Source organism: Nelusetta ayraudi, unplaced genomic scaffold (genome assembly GCF_046127955.1).
Source record: "Nelusetta ayraudi isolate G7.1 ecotype Tasmania unplaced genomic scaffold, CSIRO-AGI_Nayr_v1 ptg000200l, whole genome shotgun sequence".
NCBI lineage: Eukaryota > Metazoa > Chordata > Actinopteri > Tetraodontiformes > Monacanthidae > Nelusetta > Nelusetta ayraudi.
Window position 1 is genome coordinate 400,491 of NW_027466249.1, and position 21,662 is coordinate 422,152.

The 21,662-nt window shown below is 47.6% G+C and overlaps 1 protein-coding gene across 1 annotated transcript in view; it reads right to left on the reverse strand.

Annotated features, from left to right (window-relative positions):
• Positions 1-21,662, reverse strand: part of ttn.1 (titin, tandem duplicate 1) — a 97,838-nt gene that overhangs the window by 24,674 nt on the left and 51,502 nt on the right. The window contains exons 109-118 of the mRNA XM_076015844.1: positions 21,319-21,609; positions 20,949-21,236; positions 20,586-20,868; positions 20,151-20,458; positions 19,954-20,058; positions 19,025-19,222; positions 18,631-18,927; positions 17,951-18,538; positions 17,534-17,836; positions 113-17,434 (exon numbers count right to left, since the gene is read on the reverse strand). Of these exons, the coding sequence (XP_075871959.1) occupies positions 113-17,434; positions 17,534-17,836; positions 17,951-18,538; positions 18,631-18,927; positions 19,025-19,222; positions 19,954-20,058; positions 20,151-20,458; positions 20,586-20,868; positions 20,949-21,236; positions 21,319-21,609 (19,983 nt within the window). The remainder of the gene's footprint in view (positions 1-112; positions 17,435-17,533; positions 17,837-17,950; positions 18,539-18,630; positions 18,928-19,024; positions 19,223-19,953; positions 20,059-20,150; positions 20,459-20,585; positions 20,869-20,948; positions 21,237-21,318; positions 21,610-21,662) is intronic.

Sequence of the window (21,662 nt, forward strand, 5' to 3'; positions counted from 1 at the left end):
AGGAAAGATCATCAAATAAAAGTTTTTAATACAGATGCGATTGAATGAATTTTGCAATATTGTTCAAAATGCACTACTTTAAAAAAATAAAAATAAAATTGCAAATTGTTACCTGTGATTTTGGTTCCCGCTTTGGCTTCTTGCGGAACACCCACACCATACTCATTTTCTCCAATAACTCTGAAGTAATACATAGCTCCTTCTTGTAGGTCTTCTACCTTGTAGCTCATTGCGTGGCAGTTGCTGGTCACTGAGACCCAGGCTTTCTTGCTTGCTTCACGTTTTTCAACATGGTAGGCCTTAACTGAATCCCCACCGTCATTCTCTGGTGCTTCCCAAGTAAGGGTTGCAGAATCCCTGGTCACTGCTGAAACTGTAACATTGACAGGGGGTCCTGGAGAATCAAGCACCTTGACAACCATGGGCAACGTTGCTTTTCCTAAAAGGGACTCTATGGTTACACAATACTCCCCAGAGTCATTGCGACTGGACTTTTCAATTGTGAGAGAAGTACTGCAGTCAGTTGAGTCGATGGTGCCCCGGACTTTCAGATCAGTGCCTTCCTTGGCCCAACTCACAGATGGAACAGGTTTTCCCTTAAATGGCACATTGAGAGTGAATGCTGTGTTTTGCTTAACAACAAGCACTTTGCGCATCTCAATGTCAACGTCAAACGATGGCTCCAGAGTTCTATCGATTGCTGCTACTGCATCTGAATATAGGCTTCGTGTACTGACGCCCACTTTATTGATGGCTTTAACACAAAATTCATATTCCACATCTGTCTTGAGTCCAGTGATGGAGAACTCCAAACTCTTGGTAAGAGGAATAGCTTCAAGCCATCTTGCAAGTTCCTCTGGTGTTTCAGGTTCCTCTTCTTCCTCCTCCTCTTCCTCCTCCTCATATTCGTCCTCTTCTCCTTCAAATTCTTGTTGTGGTTTGTGGATATATTCTCTATACTCAACACTGTAGCCGAGAACAGGAGTACCACCGTCATCCGTGGGTGGCTTCCAAATAATAGACACACTGTTTTTGGTTGAACTTACAATCCTTGGTTTAGTGGGTCTAGAAGGAGAAACTAGGGGATCTACTGCTCTGAATGAGGCAGATGGCTCACTTGGTGGACTCAAACCAGCAGCATTTTCAGCACAGACTCTAAAGTCATACTCACAAGCCTTGCGCAGTTTCGTTACTATTGCTGTGCATTCAACGACTGGATATCTGTTCACACGGATCCAGCGCATAGCTGTCTTCTCACGGCGCTCAATCACATAACCAGTGATGGAACTGCCACCGTCACTGGAAGGCTTGCACCAGGTAAGAGTCATAGTATCTCCAGTGATAGCAGTGACATCTACACTGGCAGGAGCAGTGGCAAATGTATATGGGTCTGTTATTTTTACAGCATCACTCTCCAGAGACTCACCAACACCGTGCTTGCTGACAGCCAAGACCCTGAAGACATATTCATTGCCTTTAAGAAGTCCTGTTACTTTGAAGTACGTTTTTGTGACACTTCCGTTTACAAGAGTCCAAGCTAACCGGCTAGTCTCACGCTTCTCAACAATATAGTGTGTTATCTCAGCACCACCAGCTTCCTGCGGGTGACCCCATGACAGTGTGCATTCCTCGGCTGTGAGTTCTGATATTTGTAGAGGGCCTGCTGAAGGTCCAGGTTTATCCATAACCACACAGTTAATTGGCATGGTAACTGTTCCTCCAATATTCTGGAGGGTCAGAGCGTACTGTCCAGAATCACTTCTGATGCAGTCTTTTACAATGACAGATGTGCTGGTATCTGTGGAAATGATCTGGATTTTGGCTCTCAGCTCAATTTCTTTGCCATCCTTTGTCCACGAAACAACTGGGGCAGGACGTCCAGCAAGGTCAGCATTAATCTTCAGAGTTTCTCCTGCTTTAACGTGCACTGTTTCTCTGAACTTGACGTCCATCATTATACGTGGTGGCTCTACATCGTCTTTGACGGTGATGGAACCGCTGTCGTAAGAAGGTTCGCTAAACAGTCCGGCTGCATTCTTTGCAATGACACGGAAGGCATACTGACTGCCCTCTGTGAGACCAGTCACATGATAGTGGGTCTCCGGTACATTGGTGAAGTTGCACCTCGTCCAGCGTCCTTCAGGAAGATCTCGTTGCTCAATGACATAGCCAGAAACCTTGGCTCCACCATCATACTCTGGCTTGTCCCAAGACAAAGAGACAGTTGTTCTGGTAACAGCAGTGACAACAGGTGTGCCTGGGGGATCACATGGATCTCTGGCTGCTACACCCTCACAGGCCTTGCTACATTTTCCAATACCGGCAATGTTTTCAGCATACAGACGGTACTCATAAATCATACCCTCTTCAATGCCATTAACTTTGTACTCTGTATCCTTGATCATCCCTCTGTTCATCTTTGTCCAAAGAATGCTAGTTCGCTCCTTCCTCTCTAGATGATAACCCAAAACAGGGCTACCGCCATCATTGACTGGCTCATTCCATGTCACCAGCATGTATGATTTAGTAGCCAACTTTACGATTGGAGTAGAAGGCGGTCCAGGTTGTCTGAAGTTGTACTTCGCAGTGATTCCAGGTGAATCCAGGTATACACTCTTTCCATAACGGTTAACGGCATAAATGCGGAACTGGTATTCTGCTCCATGAGTTAGTCGACCGGCCTTAAAAGATGTCCTGGCAACATTGCTTGCTACCATCTGCCATTCCTGTGTGTTGGTGTCTCTTTTCTCCACAATGTAGTTACTAATAGAACAGCCTCCGTCATAATCTGGTGGGGACCAGGACAAAGTGATACTATCGGAGGTCACAGCGTCTACCTTGATTGCCTTTGGTGGTCCAGGTTTGTCAAGGACAACAATTCTGACATCTGCTGTGGCAATTCCAGCGGTGTTAGCCAGGGTAATGTCATAATTTCCAACATTCTCTCTGCTTGCCTCTTTGATGATGATTTTGGATGACGTAGGAGTGTTTAAGATAGTCACTGACGACGTTTGCTTCAAAGGCAGATTGTCCTTTTTCCAAGCAACGACAGGCTTCGGTCTGCCTCTTACAGGGACTTCAAGTGTGAGGTCATCCCCTGCCTTCACACTGTATGTGTTAAACAGGAGGTGGGTAGATGGTTCAATTGCTACATCCTTCACTACAACAGGCAAACCAAGATCCTTTGGCTCACTCTTTCCTTTCTCATTGATTGCAACAACTCTGAATAAGTATGCCTCGTTAGGAGTGAGATTAGGAATTGTTGCTTCGTGCACCTTGACTGTGCAGGCTGTGCCCCATTTGTCTCCACCTTTAGGCTTAAATTCTACATTGTAGCACATAACTTTGCTGCCACCATCATGCATAGGTTTGTCCCATGACAGTGATACACTGGTCTTTGTCAAATCAACCAGAATAACTTTATTTGGGGGAAGCGGTACCTCTGACACTTTAATCTCTTTGGTTTCAGCCATTTGTCCTTGACCATACTCATTGACTGCGCAAACTCTGAAGTAGAAGGTACCACCCTCAGGGAGCTCTTCAATCTTGAAAGAATTGGCTGTGCAGTTGCTAGTGACTGTAGTGTAGGCCTTCCTAACAGATTCTCTCTTCTCCACAATATAGTTTGTGATTTTAGAACCACCATCAGTGAGTGGGGTGTCCCATGCAAGGGTCACAGAGTCCTTCTTAAGTTCCTTTACAGCAAAACTTTGTGGCACACTTGGTGTATCTAGAATTCTTACTGCAACAATAGCAGATTTTGTGCCACTGCTGTTCTCCAGTGTTAGTGAATATTTGCCACTGTCAAATCTGTTCACACTGTCAATGACGAGCATGGTGTATGAACTAGTTGTGTCAATCACAGCACGATCTGAGAGTGTGCCGTCAACCTTTTCCCATTTCACAGTGGGTGTTGGTCTTCCTCTGATGGGGACAAACAATCGCATGGTTCCACCGGCACGCACAGACACCACCTTCCTAAGATCAGCGTCCAACTCTATCTCTGGCGCTTCAATCCTTTCAGAGGTGACCACAGTACTGTGGACATTAGCAGCCTCACCCACTCCCTCTGAGTTGATAGCACAGACACGGAATTGGTACTCTCCACCCTCTTTCAGGTCTGTGACAGTGAGTTTAGTGGCTTGAATGCCAGTGGGAGGAGTACACATAGTCCATTCCTTTTCAACAGCTTCCTCCACAGTTGGCGCTACTTCTGCCTCCTCTTCAGGCACTGCGGTATGCTCCCTCATTTCAACAATGTAGCCCTTGACATAGGCACCACCATCAAAGTCAGGTTTTCCCCAGGCCAAAGAGACAGATGACTTTGAGTAGTCTGTTACTTTTGGATGATGGGGAGGTCCAGGTGGTGTTGTGGCATCACATGCTCTGTAAAATAAGGACAACTCACTGAGGTCTCCTATTCCACACTCATTCTCTGCAGCCACACGGAACTCATAGAAGTGGTTGGCCATCAGTCCTGTGACCTTGAAGTGAGTGTCAACCAGCTTCTCTCTGTTACATTTTGTCCACCTCACACTGTCCTTGTCCCGTTTTTCAAGGTGGTAACCTTCGATGTCCACTCCCCCTTTGTGTTCTGGAGCTGTCCATGACAGGACTATTGAGTCCTTTGTGATTTGACTTGCTTCAGGAGTACCAGGAGCACTAGGTGGTTTGTAAGGATTGCGTGCAATGACGGGTTCTCCCTCAAGATAATCACCAGCACCATATTTGTTGACTGCCCTGACTCTGAAAATATATTCATTGCCAGGGAGCAAGTTTGTTAGTTTATAAAACAGACCCTTGATTTCTGCTGCAGCCACTGTCCACGACAATCTACTGGTTTCCCTCTTTTCCAAGATATAATGATTAACATTTGCTCCGCCATCGAGCGTTGGTTCTGTCCAAGTAACAATGCACCTGTCAGCCATGACCCCTGTGATAATCATGGGCCCAGTGGGTGGACCTGGTTTGTCTAGGACTTTGACTGTAATTGGGAACATCTTTGTACCACCCATATTCTTGAGGACAAGGTCATAGTGGCCACTGTCAAGCTTGGTGACGTCTTTGATGGTCATGGCAGCATGTTTCTGAGTAGTTTTCACTTCAATGCGTAGCATTTTGTCCATCTCCTTGCCCTCTTTTAGCCACACAACATCAGGGACTGGTTTTCCATGGATGTCTGCATCAAGAAGCAAGTGTTCTCCAGCATTCACAACAATGACATCCTTGTATTTGGGATCCATCGAGGCCCTCGGTGGTTCAATTTCATCAGTGGCTGTAATAGGTCCAGAGCTGTCTGATGGTCCGCTGAAGACCGCAGCTGCATTTCTTGCAATAACTCTAAATTCATATTGCTCGTTCTCAGTCAAACCAGTAACACTATACTCGGTCTCAATAATATTTGTAAAGTTGGCTCTCACCCACCGTCCATCGGGGGAAGAGAGGTCTTTTCTCTCCACAATGTATCCATTTACTTTGCTGCCGCCATCATACTGAGGTTTGGTCCATTGGATCTTGATGAGATTCTTAGAAATAGACACAGCTTCAGGAGCACTGGGTGGGTCACATGGATCACGGGCAACAAAAGACTCTGACACTTTACTGCATCTTCCAACACCAACAATGTTTTCAGCATACACTCTAAACTCATAACCTATTCCCTCCTCAAGGTTGCAGATTTTAAATTGGGTGTCAGTGATTAGGGTCTTGTTCAATTTGTTCCACAAAATACTGTTTCTCTCTTTGCTCTCCAGATGGTAACCAACAACTTGACTACCACCATCATTGACCGGTTCATTCCACTCAATAATCATCATTTCCTTTGTAGCAGACTTGATATACGGAGTTCCTGGAGGTCCCGGAGTTTTGTATGGATACTGCACAACAATAGCCTTGGAGTCCAGAGGTGAACCCTTTCCATATCTGTTTTCAGCGATGATTCTGAACTGATACTCTGCCCCAGTCTTAAGTTTTGTGACCTTGAGAGCTGTTCTGGCCAGCTGTGTGGTGACAGACTGCCATGTGGTTGTCGTGGTGTCTCTTTTCTCCACAATGTAATGTTTCACCTGGCATCCGCCCAAATACTCTGGGGGCTCCCAAGCAAGATGGACATATGAGTTGCTGACTTCAAGTACCTTTATTGGACCAGTGGGTGCACCAGGTTTGTCAAGGATAATAATATCCATGTTCTCAGTCATCGTGCCCGCTGGGTTGGTAGCTGTTATAGCGTAGTTCCCATAGTCCTCTTTACATGCCTCAGTTATTTGAATTCCAGTTGTGGCGAGAGTGTTTACCACATGTACTCGAGAGGTCACTTTCAAAGACTGACCGTCTTTGGTCCAGGTCACTCTGGGCTTGGGTCGTCCATGCACTGGGAACTCCAACTTTAGATCTTTTCCTGCTAAAACACTGTAAGTGCTGAACTGCATTTTGATACTTGGCTCAATGGTCATGTCACTGGCAATAACAGGTGCAGCAAGTGCCCTTGGCTCACTTTTACCCTTCTCATTGTAAGCAATGATCCGGAACAGGTACTCAACACCAGAACTAAGGCCAGTGACAGTGCCTTCACACGTCTTTGTGTTTGTTGCGACTCCCCACTTGTCTGTACCCTTTGGCTGCATCTCAATTAGGTATCCGCCAATTCTGCTGCCTCCGTCATGCTGAGGTTTTTCCCAGGACAGCGAGGCAGTGGTCTTTGTGATGTCAGTAAGGGAGACCTTTTCAACAGGTAATGGTACTTCAGATGCTTTTGTAGCCGTCTTTGTTTCCACACCTTGACCAATTCCATAATCATTCTCAGCCATGACTCTAAAGTAGTACATGGAACCTTCAATCAAGTTCTCAACTTTAAACATTGTCTTGGAACACTTAGTGGACACGTTGGCGTAAGCTTTCCTGGTTGATTCACGTTTATCAATTACATAGTTTTTTATTTTGGAACCTCCATCAATCGTTGGCGCATCCCATACAAGAGTAACAGAGTCCTTTTTGACATCCTTTACGACAAGGTTCTGTGGGGCTCCAGGCGTGTCCAAGACTTTAACTGCAACCAGCTCAGATACAGAACCACTGCTGTTTGTGAGACTCAGAGTGTATTTCCCAGAATCACTTCTGTCACAAGAGTCAATGGACAGCTGGGTGAAGGTCTGGGCTTTTTCCAGGACGACCTTGTCAGTCAGATCTGCCTCGTCCTTTGTCCACTTTATCTCAGGTGTAGGTCTGCCCTTGAATGGAATGCAGATTCTTACAGAGCCACCAGCTTTCAAAGTGATGCCCTTTCTCAACTCGGAGTCAAGCTGGATTTGGGGTGGTTCAACCCTTTCCTCTGGCTTCGCTGTTCCGGCGAGAGTGACTGGTTCACCTACTCCCAGTTTGTTTAATGCACACACCTGGATCTTGTACTCCTGGCCTTCAGTAAGTTTACAAATTTCGTATTTGTTTACACGCAGACCAGTAGGGGGTGTTACCATGGTCCATTCCTCCTCCTCAGCCTTGCACACTTCAACAATGTAGCCTTGGATTTCACTACCACCATCTGACAAAGGTTTGCCCCATGACACCGTAAGCGAGCTCTTTGTGGAGTCAACCACGTTCACGTGTGAGGGAGCGCCAGGTTTATACTTTGGATCACATGCCTTGTAGAATGGACTTGGAAGACTTGGCTCTCCAATTCCAACCACATTTTCAGCAGACACTCTGAACTCATATTCATGTCCTGTAGTTAGACCCATCGCTCTAAAGGAGAGGTCGGTGACCTTCTGCCGGTTGCATCTGGTCCATTTGATGCCATTTCTGTCCTTCTTTTCGATGTTGTAGTTTGTAATCTCACTTCCTCCATCACTCTCTGGAGCTGACCAAGTGACTGTCATGCCATCATGGGAAATGTTTGATATGTCATCAACGTGAGGGGGGCCAGGTGGGACAAATGGAGTCTTCATGATTACTCCACCAGATTCCAGTGGCTCACTGATACCATAACTGTTGACCGCCATGACACGGAACATGTACTCATTTCCCTCCAGTAATTTGGTGACTTTAAAAGATGTATTTTTGCAGCTGTTGCAGACGACAGTCCAGGCCAGACGACTGGTCTCTCTTCTCTCAATGACGTAGTGCGTGATAGGACTACCTCCGTCATGCACAGGGGGGCGCCACACAAGTGTGCACCTATCTTCATTGACTCCAGTGGTGTGGAGAGGCCCTTGGCATGGGCTGGGCTTATCCAGAACCACAACGTTGAATGGAATAGTTTCACTTCCAGCCTCATTGGTCAAATGCAGTGTGTAAACACCACCATCTACTCTAACAGAGTCTTTGATGACAATCATTGCATGATTTTCAGAGTTTTTAATCTCCAGTCTAAGTGTGTTCTCAATTGGTTTGTCGTCCTTGAACCATTTCATCGCAGGAGGGGGCTTTCCACGGACGTCCGCATCCAGTTTGAATGTCTCTCTGGCATTGATGATAATGGTTTTCGTAAATGCAGGGTCAATAGAGAATTTAGGCGCCTCTATCTTATCACTGGCAGTGATTGGTCCGCTGTTGTAAGATGGTTTGCTAATGGTGCCAGCAGCATTTTTGGCAATTACTCTGAAGTCATACTGTGAATTTTCGGTCAGACCAGTCACAGTAAACTGGGTCTCAATCACATTAGTGAAGTTGGCCCTGACCCAACGTCCCTCGGGCAGATCACGTTTTTCCACTGTATAACCGGTGATATTGCTGCCACCATCATACTCTGGTTTCGTCCACTGGATGACAATGGTGTCTTTCGTCACATGGATTGACTCTGGTGTTCCAGGAGGATCGCAGGGATCTCGTGCCACGCAGCCCTCAGAGACCTTGCTGCACCTGCCAATACCGACAATGTTTTCAGCATAAACCCTGTATTCATACTCAACACCTTCATCCAAGGGATAACTCTTGAAACTGGTCTCATGAATAAGGGTCTTGTTAATTTTGACCCAAAGGATACTATTTCTTTCTTTCCTTTCCAGATGGTAGCCAAGAACAGAGCTACCTCCATCTGTGACCGGCTCATGCCATTCCACAATCTGGTGGTCTCTAGAAAGAGAGGCAATGTAAGGAGTTCCTGGTGGACCTGGCTCTCTGTAGGGGTATTGTGCTACCACAGCAGAGGAGTCTAGACCATAACTTTTGCCAAAGCGGTTCTGAGCAATAATTCTGAATTGATACTCGGCCCCAGTTTTTAATTTAGGCACCTTTATGGTTGTTCTGGCACAGCTGGTGCTGACATTTTCCCATGTTGCCGTAGTTGTGTCTCTCTTCTGAACAATGTAGTTGGAAATCTGGCAGCCACCATTGTGTTTTGGTGGACCCCATGAAATAGTTACACTCTGTGTTGTGACTTCGTCAAACTTCACAGGACCTGATGGAGGTCCTGGCTTATCAAGGACAATGACCTCAACAGTGGTGTCCTTCTTTCCAGCTGCATTCGAAGCACTGATAGTGTACATGCCACCATCATCACCTGCTGCCTCCTTAATACTCAGAGTTGAATGGGTCAGTGTGTTAAGGATGTTAACTCTGGTTGTAAACTTTAAAAGTGCTCCATCTTTAGTCCAGGAAACTACTGGTTTAGGACGCCCGAAGATGGGAATTTCAATGTTTATGTCTTTACCCACATGGACACTGTAGTTGCTAAATGCTGGTCGCACATCAGGCTCAAAGACCAAATCTTTTGTCATCACTGGACCAGCAAGGACTTTAGGGTCACTCTTTCCCTTATCATTCATTGCTGTAACTCTGAAGAGATATTCTTCTCCTGGGTTTAGATTAGAAACTGTAGTCTCCATTGTCTTGTATGTATTGACACCAGACCATTTATCCTGGCCCTTCAGCTTCACCTCAAGTAAGTACTGCACAACTCTGCTACCGCCATCATATTCAGGCTTCTCCCATGCCAAAGAGATACTTGTTTTAGTTTGATCTGTAACAATGAGGTTCTTTGGACACTGGGGAACCTCTGAGACCTTAAGAGGGTCAACGGTTGCTGCAGGAAGTCCAACGCCATGAGCGTTTTCTGCAAGCACGCGGAAGTAGTAACTGCAACCCTCCTGAAGTGGCTCGATCTTCCATGAAAGAGCGTGACAGTTTGTCACGACAGCTGCATATGTTTTGCGCGTGCTCTCCCTTTTTTCAACAATGTAGTTCTTGATCTTGGACCCACCGTCCAACATTGGTGGCTCCCACACCAGTGTCACTGACTGATTTGTAATTTCTTTCACTTTCAGATTGACCGGTGCACTGGGTGTGTCAAGGACACGGACAACAACGAACGCAGACTTGGCACCGCTGGAGTTTTCTGCTGTCACTGTGTATTTTCCACTGTCACTCCTACCCATCTTATCAATCACAAGGGAAGTGTAACTACTGGTCACCTCAACCTGAGCAGTCTCTTTGAGTGCAGCTGCATCTTTGTCCCACTTGATGGCAGGAATTGGCCTTCCCTTAACAGGAACAAACAGTCTCAGGGATGCTCCGGCCTTGATGGTCACGATCTTCCTGAGCTCTGGGTCAATGTCAAGGTCCGGTTCTTCTGCCCTTTCTTGTACAACGACAGCGCCTGAGACGTCACCATGTTCGCCAACTCCCACCTTGTTCACAGCACATACTCTAAATTTGTATGCCTGGTTTTCCTTGAGGTTTGGCACTTCTAACTTGGTCTTTCTTGTCCCGGTTGGTGGTGTGCACATAATCCATTCCTCAGCGGGTGCATCCTTGGCATCAACCTCAGCCACAGTTTCAGCCTCCGCTGGCACTGCCACTTCAGAGACAGTGCAGCATTCAACAATGTATCCCTGAATTTCACAGCCTCCATCGCAGACAGGTTTTCCCCATGACAAAAATACTGATGTTTTGGTTGTGTCAGTAACTCTGGGATTGTGGGGTGGGCCGGGCCTGTAGGTGGGATCAAGAGCTTTGTAGTAAACAGTTGGGGGGCTTGGATCACCAACACCAACGGCGTTCTCAGCTGCAACTCTAAATTCATAGCTGTGGCGATCCAAAAGCCCTGTGACCCTAAAGTTCAAGTCAGTGACTGTCTTCCTGTTGCATCTGGTCCATCTCACACCTTCTTTGTCATGTTTCTCAATAATGTAGCCAGTGATGGGACTGCCTCCATCTTCAGAAGGAGCCTCCCAGGTCAAGGTCATTGAATCCTTTTTAATGTCTGAAACCTCCAAACTCTTGGGTGCCCCAGGATGCACATATGGGTCTTTGATGATGACAGCTGCAGACTGGAGCGCCGCTCCGACTCCAAAGTGGTTGACGGCATGGACCCTGAATATGTATTCATTTCCTTCCAGAAGTTTGGTTACTTTTAAGCAAATGTTTTCCACTTTTGCGTCAACAACAGTCCAAACCAGTCTGCTTGTCTCTCTTCTCTCGACAATGTAGTGGGAGATTTTGCTGCCTCCATCTTGAAGTGGTGGTTTCCAGGCAAGGCAGCAACGGTCTTTGGTAATTCCTGTCACCACCAGAGGGCCCTGCGGTTCTCCAGGTTTGTCCAGAACAATCACGTTGACCTGCACAGCCTTCTCTCCTCCTGGATTCTTCAACAGCAGAGTGTAAAGACCTCCGTCAGAAAGTTTTGCTTCCTTTACAGATATGCAAGCTTTAGTTGGTGTGTTTTTAATGTGTCTATGAATAGAATTGCCCAGCTCTTGCTCTCCTTTCATCCAGTGGATGGAGGGCAGTGGTTTGCCATGCACGTCGCCATCAATCTTAAAGTTATCTCCAGCATTGACCACAACAGACTGGGTGTACTCTGGATCAATGCTGACGCTTGGTGGTTCAATCTCATCTTTGGCCGTGATTGGACCTGTGCTGTATGATGGGAGGCTGAAAACACCAGCAGCATTTCTGGCAATGACACGGAATTCATACTGATTGTCCTCTGCAAGTCCAGTTGCAACATATTCAGTCTCAATGACATTAGTGAAGTTAGCCTTCAGCCAACGGCCTTCGGGAAGCTCCTTCTTTTCCACAATGTAGCCTGTAACCTTTGCCCCGCCATCATATTCTGGTTTTGTCCAAGTGATGGTCACTGAATCTTTAGTGATCCTTGTAGCCTCTGGGGTACCAGGAGGATCACAAGGATCTCTAGCAACATTTCCCTCTGAGACTTTGCTCACTTTACCTATTCCAACAATGTTTTCGGCATAAACTCTGTACTCGTACTCCATACCTGGTTCTAAAGCAGTGGTCTTGAAAGTCTGATCAGTTATAAGAGACTTGTTAAGTTTTACCCACAAAATGCTGTTCCTTTCCTTGCGTTCAAGATGGTAGCCCAAAACTGTGCTTCCACCATCATTCACAGGTTCATTCCAGATGATCACCATGCTGTCCTTGGTGCTGGCTGCGACGGATGGTGTTCCTGGGGGTCCTGGGAGCTTGTATGGATACTGAGCAACAATACACTCTGAAACAAGTGCAGGACCTTTGCCATATCTGTTTTCTGCTGTGATTCTGAACTGATACTCGGAGCCAGTTTTCAACCTGCCTGCCTTAACTTTGGTCCTCGCAAGATTAGGAGATACCACCAGCCAGTTAGTTGCAGATGTGTCTCTCTTCTCAACTGTGTAGCTCTTGATGGTGCACCCGCCATCATAGTCTGGTGGGCTCCAGGAAATGGTGACACTGTCAGAAGTGACCTCCTCCACCTTGATTGGACCAAGTGGTTGGCCCGGTTTGTCGAGAACAACAATACCAATGTCTGCTGTTGTCTCACCAGCAGTGTTGCTGAGAGTAATGCGATACTGTCCAACATCATCTCCAGCTGCCTCTTTCAAAGTAAGAGTCAACATCTTGTCAGTTGCAGCAAAATTAACTCTGGTAGTTCTCTTCAGTGGCTGACCATCTTTGACCCAGGACACTGCTGCTTTTGGCCGTGCAGCATACGGAACTTCCACTGTCAAGTCTTCTCCAGCCAGGACACTGAATGTGTTGAATAGCATTTTGGCTACTGGGGCAATAACAAGATCTTTAACGATCACAGGAACACCAATTTGACGGGGGTCACTCGTTCCCTTTTCGTTTCTGGCGGCTACACGGAACATGTACTCTTCACCTGCATTAAGTCCAGAAATTGTAGCTTCTGTGTCCTTTACGATTACAGCCTGAGTCCACTTTTCAACCCCTTTAGGCTGGATCTCAACAACATAACAGCCCACTCTGCTACCACCGTCATGCTCTGGCTTCTCCCACGAGAGAGTCACACTGTTCTTGGTGACATCCTTTAGAGTGACTTTGCCGGGTGGCTGTGGTTTCTCTGACACTTTAATAGATTCACCTGTTTCAATGGGCAGACCGATGCCGTACTCATTTTCGGCCAAGACCCTGAAGTAATAGTTGCATCCTTCAAGAAGCGGGGCTACAGTGAAGGAGGTGCTGTGGCAAATAGCATTGACGGTGGCATATGCTTTCCTTGTGGACTCCCGTTTTTCAACAATATAGTTCTTAACCTTAACTCCTCCATCGTTCAAAGGTGGATCCCAAGTCAGAGTGACGGCCTCGTTGGTAACACTGGTGATCTTCAGATTAAGTGGGGCACTTGGTGTATCCAGCACTCTGACCTGGACTGTGACTGTCTTGGACCCTGAGCTGTTTTCAAGCGTTAGATTATACTTTCCACTGTCAAATCTGTTGACATTTTCAATTACAAGCAAAGTATATGATGATGTACTGTCAATGGTGGCCCTCTCCACTGGCTCGCCGTCTCCTTTGGTCCACTTGGCCTGAGGAGCTGGGCGGCCTCTGATAGGCACGAACAGCCTGAGTGAGCAACAAGCTCGAAGACTGACAACCTTGCGTAGATCAGCATCCAAATCCATCTCAGGTGGGAGGAGTCTATCCTCTGCCTTTGGATTGCCGGGCACTGATGCAGCCTCTCCTATCCCTTCACAGTTCACAGCAGAGATGTTAATCTTGTATTCCTGATTCTCCTTTAAATTAGTAACTGTAAACATGGTGCCAAGCAGTCCCTCTTTGGGCGTGACAATGGTCCATTCTTCATCTTCCTCTTTTTCAGAGGGTAAGCAAGTCTCGACAATGTAGCCGGTAACGTCAGAGCCGCCATCATATGCGGGTTTATTCCAGGCGACAGTAATTGAGGAATTTGTTGTGTCCAAAATTCTGGGATTGCATGGAGCCCCTGGCTTGTACAGTCCATCTGTGGCCTTGTAGAATGGACTGGCAGCACTCGGTGCACTAACTCCCGCAGCATTTTCAGCATTGACCCTGAATTCATATTCGTGACCGACCACAAGACCTGCTGCCTTGAACTGGAGATCCTTTACCTTCCTCTTGTTGCATTTTACCCATCGGAGACCTATTCTGTCTTTCCTCTCAATATTGTAGTTGGTGATGGGAGTACCACCGTCGTTCTTAGGTGCTTGCCACATGACAACCATTGAATCTTTTGTGATAGCCGTCACCTCTGGATTTTCTGGATGATCTGGAACCACATATGGATTGTCTGCAATTACGGGTTCAGAGTCAAGAGCTTCTCCGAGCCCATATTTGTTTACTGCCATGACTCTGAAAATATACTCATTTCCTTTCAGAAGCTTTGTAACCTTGTGTTGAGTGACCTGCAAGTCGGACACAACGTTGGTCCAAACCAGTCTGCTTGACTCGCGCTTCTCAATCACATATCCTTCAATCTTGGCACCACCGTCATCCGCTGGTGGAGCCCATGTCAGTATACAATTGTCAGCTCTCACATTGGACACTTCAAGAGGTCCGACGGGGGGCCCGGGCCTGTCAAGCACTTTAACATTGAAGATGTGCTTAGCAAATCCACCCACATTAGTGGCAGTCAAAACAAATTCTCCTCCATCAGACCGAACAGAGTCTTTGTTGGTAAGAGTGGTTGTCAGTTCTGTAAACTTAACATCCAGTTTTAGTGTATTCTCAACTTCCTTTCCATGCTTGGTCCAAACCATGGATGGAGTTGGCTGACCAGCAATGTCAGCATCAAGTTTGAAGGACTCTCCTGCCTTCAGTAAGACCACATCCTTAAAGATGGCGTCCACCATAATGCGGGGTTCAATAATATCATCCTTACACACAATAGGGTCAGACGGGTCTGAGGGCAAACTTACTGCACCCGCTGAGTTTCTTGCAATGATTCGGAACTCGTACGAGTCATCTTGAGTCAGTCCACTGACTGTGAAAACCGTCTCGATAATGTTGGTGAAGTTGGCTCTCATCCAGCGCCCAGTTGGTAACTCTCTCTTTTCAACAACATAACCGGTGATTTTGAAACCACCATCATACTCCGGCTTGGTCCACTGAATAGTGATAACATTCTTATTGACATGTATGGGTTCAGGCTGACCGGGTGGATCTACAGGGTCCAAGGCTAATATTGCCTCAGAGGCTTTGCTGGGCTTACCAATACCAGCCATGTTTTCAGCTGTGACGCGGAACTCGTAGGCCACACCATCTTCAAGACCTGAGGATTTAAAGAGGTTTCCTTTCACGAGTCCTTTGCTTATTTTGTACCACATGATGCTGCTTCTTTCTTTCCTCTCAACATGATAACCAATCACCTCATTTCCACCGTCCGATACAGGTTCATTCCAGCCAACTGTAATTGAATCCTTGGTAAAAGCAACAACACCAGGGGTACCAGGAGGTCCAGGGGCTTTGAATGGATAGGCTGCCACGACTGCCTCTGATGTGATGGGTGGTCCGACGCCGTACCTGTTCTTTGCCTTGACTCTAAACTGGTACTCTGATCCAGTGGTTAAACGAACAGCTTTGAACATGGTTCGGATGACTGTGGAGGACAGCTCTGTCCACGTCTGGGACGTTGTATCTCTGATCTCAATGACATAGTTGGTGATTGGCACACCTCCGTCATTCTCGGGCGTGTCCCATGCAAAGGTGCAGTATGTACGAGATATTTCCACAATCTTAATAGGTCCCTTCGGAGGTCCGGGTACGTCGTGCACTTTGACAATGATGTTGTCAGTCACAGAGCCCGCAATGTTTTTGCCTGTCATGGTGTAAGTGCCACTGTCAGCGCGGGTGCATTCGCTGATGTTGAGGACGACAGTGGCGGCACTGGTTTCCACGTTGATTCTCTGGGTAAGCTTCATGGCCGCGTTGTCCTTTTGCCAAGATACAGTTGGTCTTGGGCGTCCCATGATTGGAATTTCCACCTTTATGTCTTCTCCAGCTCTGGCAATCACGGTCTTTTGGCAAACTCCTCTAAGGTCAAATTCAGGGGGGAAAGAAGAATCTTTCACCACGATGGGTTTGCTCTCACGAGGAGTGCTTCTACCGGAGTGATTAACAGCCATCACACGGAAAATGTATTCCTCGCTCTCGTTGAGGTTTTTCACTGTGAAGTCCATGGTCTTGACTGTCGTTACATGTGCCCATTGATCAGTACCCTTCTTCTGGGCTTCGAGGACATATCCTGTAATCCTGCTTCCGCCATCGTGCTTGGGTTTGGTCCAAGCAAGACTAACAGAGTTCTTGGTGATGTCGGTAGGAATGATGCTTTCAGGGGCAGTCGGTGTCTGCGATGCCCTAATCGGGTCCACAGTTTCAACTGCTTCACCGATGCCGTACTCATTTTCAGCAGATACCCTGAAGTAGTACTCGCAACCTTCACCCAAATCGCCAATTCTGACTGAAGTGGCTGGGCAGTTGGTAACAGCTGTAGCAAAGGCCTTCCTTGTTGATTCTCTCTTCTCAATGATATAGTTTGTAATCTTGGCACCGCCATCAATGAGAGGCATTTCCCAATTGAGTGTAATGCTGTCCTTGTCAATCTTGAGGGCTTTCAGGTTCAGCGGGGGTCCAGGAGAATCCAGCACTCTGACGTGTATAGAGGCACTTTTCTTTCCTGCGGAGTTTTCAAGGGTCAGCTCGTATTTGCCTGCATCGACCCTTGAACTTTCAGGGATGATCAGCATGGTAAAGGATTCAGTGCTATCAATGACTGCACGTGGGACAGGGCCCCCCTCCTTGGTCCAGGTAACTGTCGGAGTTGGACGTCCCTTGATCGGCACAAACAGGCGAATGGAACAGCCAGCGCGGACGACGAGGGTTCTTCTCAGCTCAACGTCCAGTTCTAAATCGGGTTCTGCAGCTCGCTCCACAATTTCCACAACATCCTGAGTTTCAGCAGGTTCCCCTGCTCCCTTTGCATTGACAGCGCTTATTCTGAAATGGTATTTTGCACCATTTTCCAGCTGAGGAACAACAAACTCAGTGATTCTCAGTGGAGATGAGGGTGTATCCTTAACCCACTCCTCTGCTCCTTCTTTCTTGTGCTCAACCACATATCCAGTTACTTGAAGCCCACCATTATCAAGAGGTTTTCCCCAGTTCAGAGTGGCACTGGTCTTCGTTGTGTCTGTGACTCTTGGATTGACTGGAGGTCCGGGTACATCTGTGAAAGAAAATAGTTTTAAGCTTCAGTATTCTGTCACACTTTCATATATGTGTGTGTGTGTGTGTGTATTTCTTGTCTTTCTTCTTTTTAACTTACAGGCAACAACTATTGTTCTCACAGGCATCGATGGTTCACTTGGCTCTCCAAAGCCAGCTTTGTTCTCTGCAAGAACACGGAACTCGTATTCAATGCCCTCAGTGAGACCAGTCACTTCATGGCTGAGCTCAGTGATGGACTTCTTGGATGCTCTCAGCCATCGCATTCCCTTCTTCTCCTTCTTCTCAACGCAGTAGCCAATAATGTCACTTCCACCATCCTCTGCTGGTCTCCTCCAGGTCACAGTTGCTGAATGTCCATCAACTTTGTCAACCTCTGGTTTTGATGGTGGACCAGGAGGACCTTCACAAGTAAAAAGAAATAACACATTTATGAATCATCATGGTAAGTTCTTCCACAACAACAGCTGTAGAAACACAAATGTAGAAACAATTAAGGCAAACTATCTGCACATACCAAATCTGTCAACCATCTTCACGGCCTCAGAGTGAGATGGCTCACTGGACCCATACTGGTTCACAGCCGAGACTCTGAAGAAGTACTCATTTCCTTGGATGAGCTTGTTGGCCACATAGTGACAGTCGATGACCTTCTCTTCCAGGATGGTCCAGAGAAGGCGGCTGGTCTCTCGCTTCTCCAGAGTGTAATACTTAATGGGGGAACCTCCATCTTCGGTCGGAGCGGTCCAGGTGAGCGTTACCTTTTCCGAGGAGACGCCGTTGCACTCAATGGGTCCCGGAGTGCCGGGAACATCGAGAACTGTGACCTTAACTGATTCCTCCTTCACACCGAAGGGGTTGCTGGCAGTGATGACGTACTCGCCGGTATCTTTCCTGCTAGAATACTTGATGGACAGGGTGGAGGAGGTGGCAGTTGTCTCCATGTGGACAAGATCAGAAGGCTTAAAGTACTTCCCTCCCTTGGACCAGCATGAGGTTGGAGTGGGTTTGCCTAAAATGCTCGTCGCTGTAATCACAATTGTATCACCGGCTCGGACTGTCAGACCTTCCTTGACCTGGGCATCGATAATGATGGTTGGTGCAGCTGTTGGATAAAAGATGATAAAGAAAGAGGATCACTGACAGCACACATAGATGTGAGTCACACTCCATCCTTTTAGAGGCAGGATCTCTCACCATATTCATCTCTGCAGATGATGGTGTCTGTCTGCTCCGAAGCGGGGCTCAGTGCGCCCGCAGCGTTCTTCGCCCGAATCCTGAATTCGTACTTGCAGCCCTCCTGCAGGTCAGTCACGGTATACGCAGGTTCCACCACATTCACATTGTTGGCCTTCACCCAGATCTTAGAGGGCAGGTCCCGCCTCTCAACGATGTATCCCGTCAGTCGGTGGCCACCATCAAACTGTGGCTCCGCCCACTGAAGAGTGACTGTGCTTCTGCTAATGCTAACCACATCGGGTTTACCAGGTGCATCTAATCAAGAGAAATACAATATATCAGTGATTTATTTTTCATGTACGGTTGAATTTCTCTGTTTTCTCTGTATTGAAAGACTACTTTTCACACATACCAATGGGATCCAAGGCCACCTGTGGATCTGTGGGAGCGCTCGGCCTTCCGATGCCCGCCAGGTTAATCGCCATCACTCTGAACTCGTACTCAAGACCTTCTGTTAACCCAGTCACCTTGTGTTCCTTCATTCTCAAGGGGGCGGGGCTTGCCCTCTTCCACAACATGCTGTTTCTCTCTTTGACCTCAACGTGGTAGCCTAAACAATGGAACCAAATTGAGAAAAAGAAGTTTAGTTTGTAAAACAACCCTAAATTCCACAGGTTATGAAGTGGAAACATCTTTTCCACGGGATGAAGAAACAGACTGTTTTGGAGGAAGGTCGAGTAGTCTTCAAGCAATACACCAGACTGCATCTCTTAAGCCCTTTTTCTATTGGCCACAAAACGTAGCGTAGTGCCGCTATTAATCTGCATTTGGTGGCCGTGGAGCAGGCGCACCGAGCCGCGCTCAAACGCCACATAACGCCTCAAACAACCCAAGGGACCCGGGTTGCAATCGGCTCCGATCGGCTTGCAGTGGAGTTGGAAGTGGAACATTTACCTGCCGCAGCAGTCGCGGCGTAGATCACGTACTGATGCAAAGGTGTTTGATTACGTTCCATCAGTGCTCCAAAACTGTTCATTGCCCTCTGGCTTTTTCGCTCGCGCATTAGAAAGAAAATAGACCGGACGGCGACACGATGGCTGCCGCGGAGGTGCGGGCCGCTTCAAGTCTGGCGCGAACGACACCATCGTTCCGCGGCTACTCGTGGAACCATTCTACAGCCAAAAGTGCCCAACAACAAAGAACACTGGCCACCGCCGAACTCCTGCGCAGACACGCAGCTGTGAAAGCGGAGGGGGTGGAGCTTGCTGGCTTTGGTCAGTGGAGACGGAACTACATGCCGATCGACTGCGTGTTGAAAGTGTTGAAAAGGCTTCACTGGACCTGTGATAGGAGATCCTCCAGTCTTCCTTGGGTCAAGCCAAGCCAAGTAGGCAGAGTTATGACGCATACTCATGACTTGAGGTGGCGGTGGAGCATCAGGAACATCTGTGTACAAGTAAAACATTAGGAGGTGAGAAGGAGCACTTTTCAAGTTCCACAATTTGCATTTAGCCTCAGAAGTCCCAGGAGCAGCTTACTGAACGGATGTTTAGCAACGACCGGCTCAGACTTCAGTCCTTCTCCCACGCCGTACTTGTTCTCAGCACAGACCCTGAAGATGTACTCTGTGCCCTCGTGGAGACCCGTCACCCTCATGGTGTTAGTCTCCACTGTGGACGACACAGTGACCCACATGTTTGTAATGGAGTCCCTCTTTTCCAGGATGTAGTTTGTGATCTCTGAGCCACCATCATCTTTAGGGGCGCCCCATTTGAGAGTCGCTCCATCAGCCGTAACCTCTTTGAATTTAATGGGCCCAACTGGGATGCCAGGTTTACCCACAACCCTGAAAGGAAACAGGAAGTGTAAATCCTAAACTTAGACACCTTTTAAGTAAACTGCAACTAGAAATGTCTGTGTATGGGACTGATGTGTCTTTGTGTATACAACATCTTGGAACAGATGTTTCCTACCTTATGAATATGGTGGACTCCTTGCTTCCAGCGGTGTTCCTCAGGGTGATGGTGTATTTGGATGCATCACTGCGCTGGCAGTCCCTAATCAGAAGGGTGGTGTTGACTGCAGAGGATTCTGCACACACACGCCCAGTGTCTGTTAGGTCTTCATCCTCCCCCTTCTTCCAAGAGGTCTTTGGCGTAGGTTTGCCACTAATTGGGATCTTCAGACGGACGGTGCTGCCTTCCTTGGCAACGTAGCACATGTTGGGCAGTTCTCTCAAATCACAGCTGGGATGAACTGCAAAAAGAAAGCAACAGTTATTTCCCGCGCGTCCCCCTGATTTCCCGTCGGTGTAACAAACATCTGGAGTGACTCACTGAGCTGATCCTTGGCGACGACCGTCAGCTCCTTGGCAGCTCCCTCCCCTGTGTCGTTCACAGCCTTCACTCTGTAGTTGTACTCTCTTCCTTCGACCAGGTCCTTGGCACTGTATTGCATGTTCTTGGATCGCATCAGTTCTTTGTATTTATCGTCCCCATTGAGAACCTCCAGCACGTAGCAAATGATGCGGCTGCCGCCATCGCTAAGGGGTTTCTTCCAGCTGAGGGTGCAGGCGTGCTTGGTAACCAGCATGGTCTTGAAATCCATGACCGGCCCGGGCTCCTCTGCAGAATCAATATGCACACTCTGACACATTTGCCAGAAGACGACTGGGTTTTCGAGCGAAAGGACTGAAATGATACGCACCAGAAGCTCTGACCGAGTCGGCCGTCTCACAGTGCTCTCCGGCACCCAGCTGGTTCACTGCCGAAACCCTGAAGCAGTAGGACCGCCCGGCGTCCAGGTCTGGCACCTTGAAGGACGTCTTGGTGCAGTTACTGGAGACGATGGACCAGGCCTTCCTCTCTGTGTCGCGCTTTTCCACAATGTAGTGAGTCACTTCATAACCGCCATCGATCAGAGGAGTGTCCCAGTAGATGGACGAACTGTCTTTGTTGGTTTCCTTGATCATCAGATTCACCGGTGGTCCGGGTGTGTCTGCAGACGTACAACAGATGAGAGTCAGTGTCTGTTTCCAGAATATAAGGAAG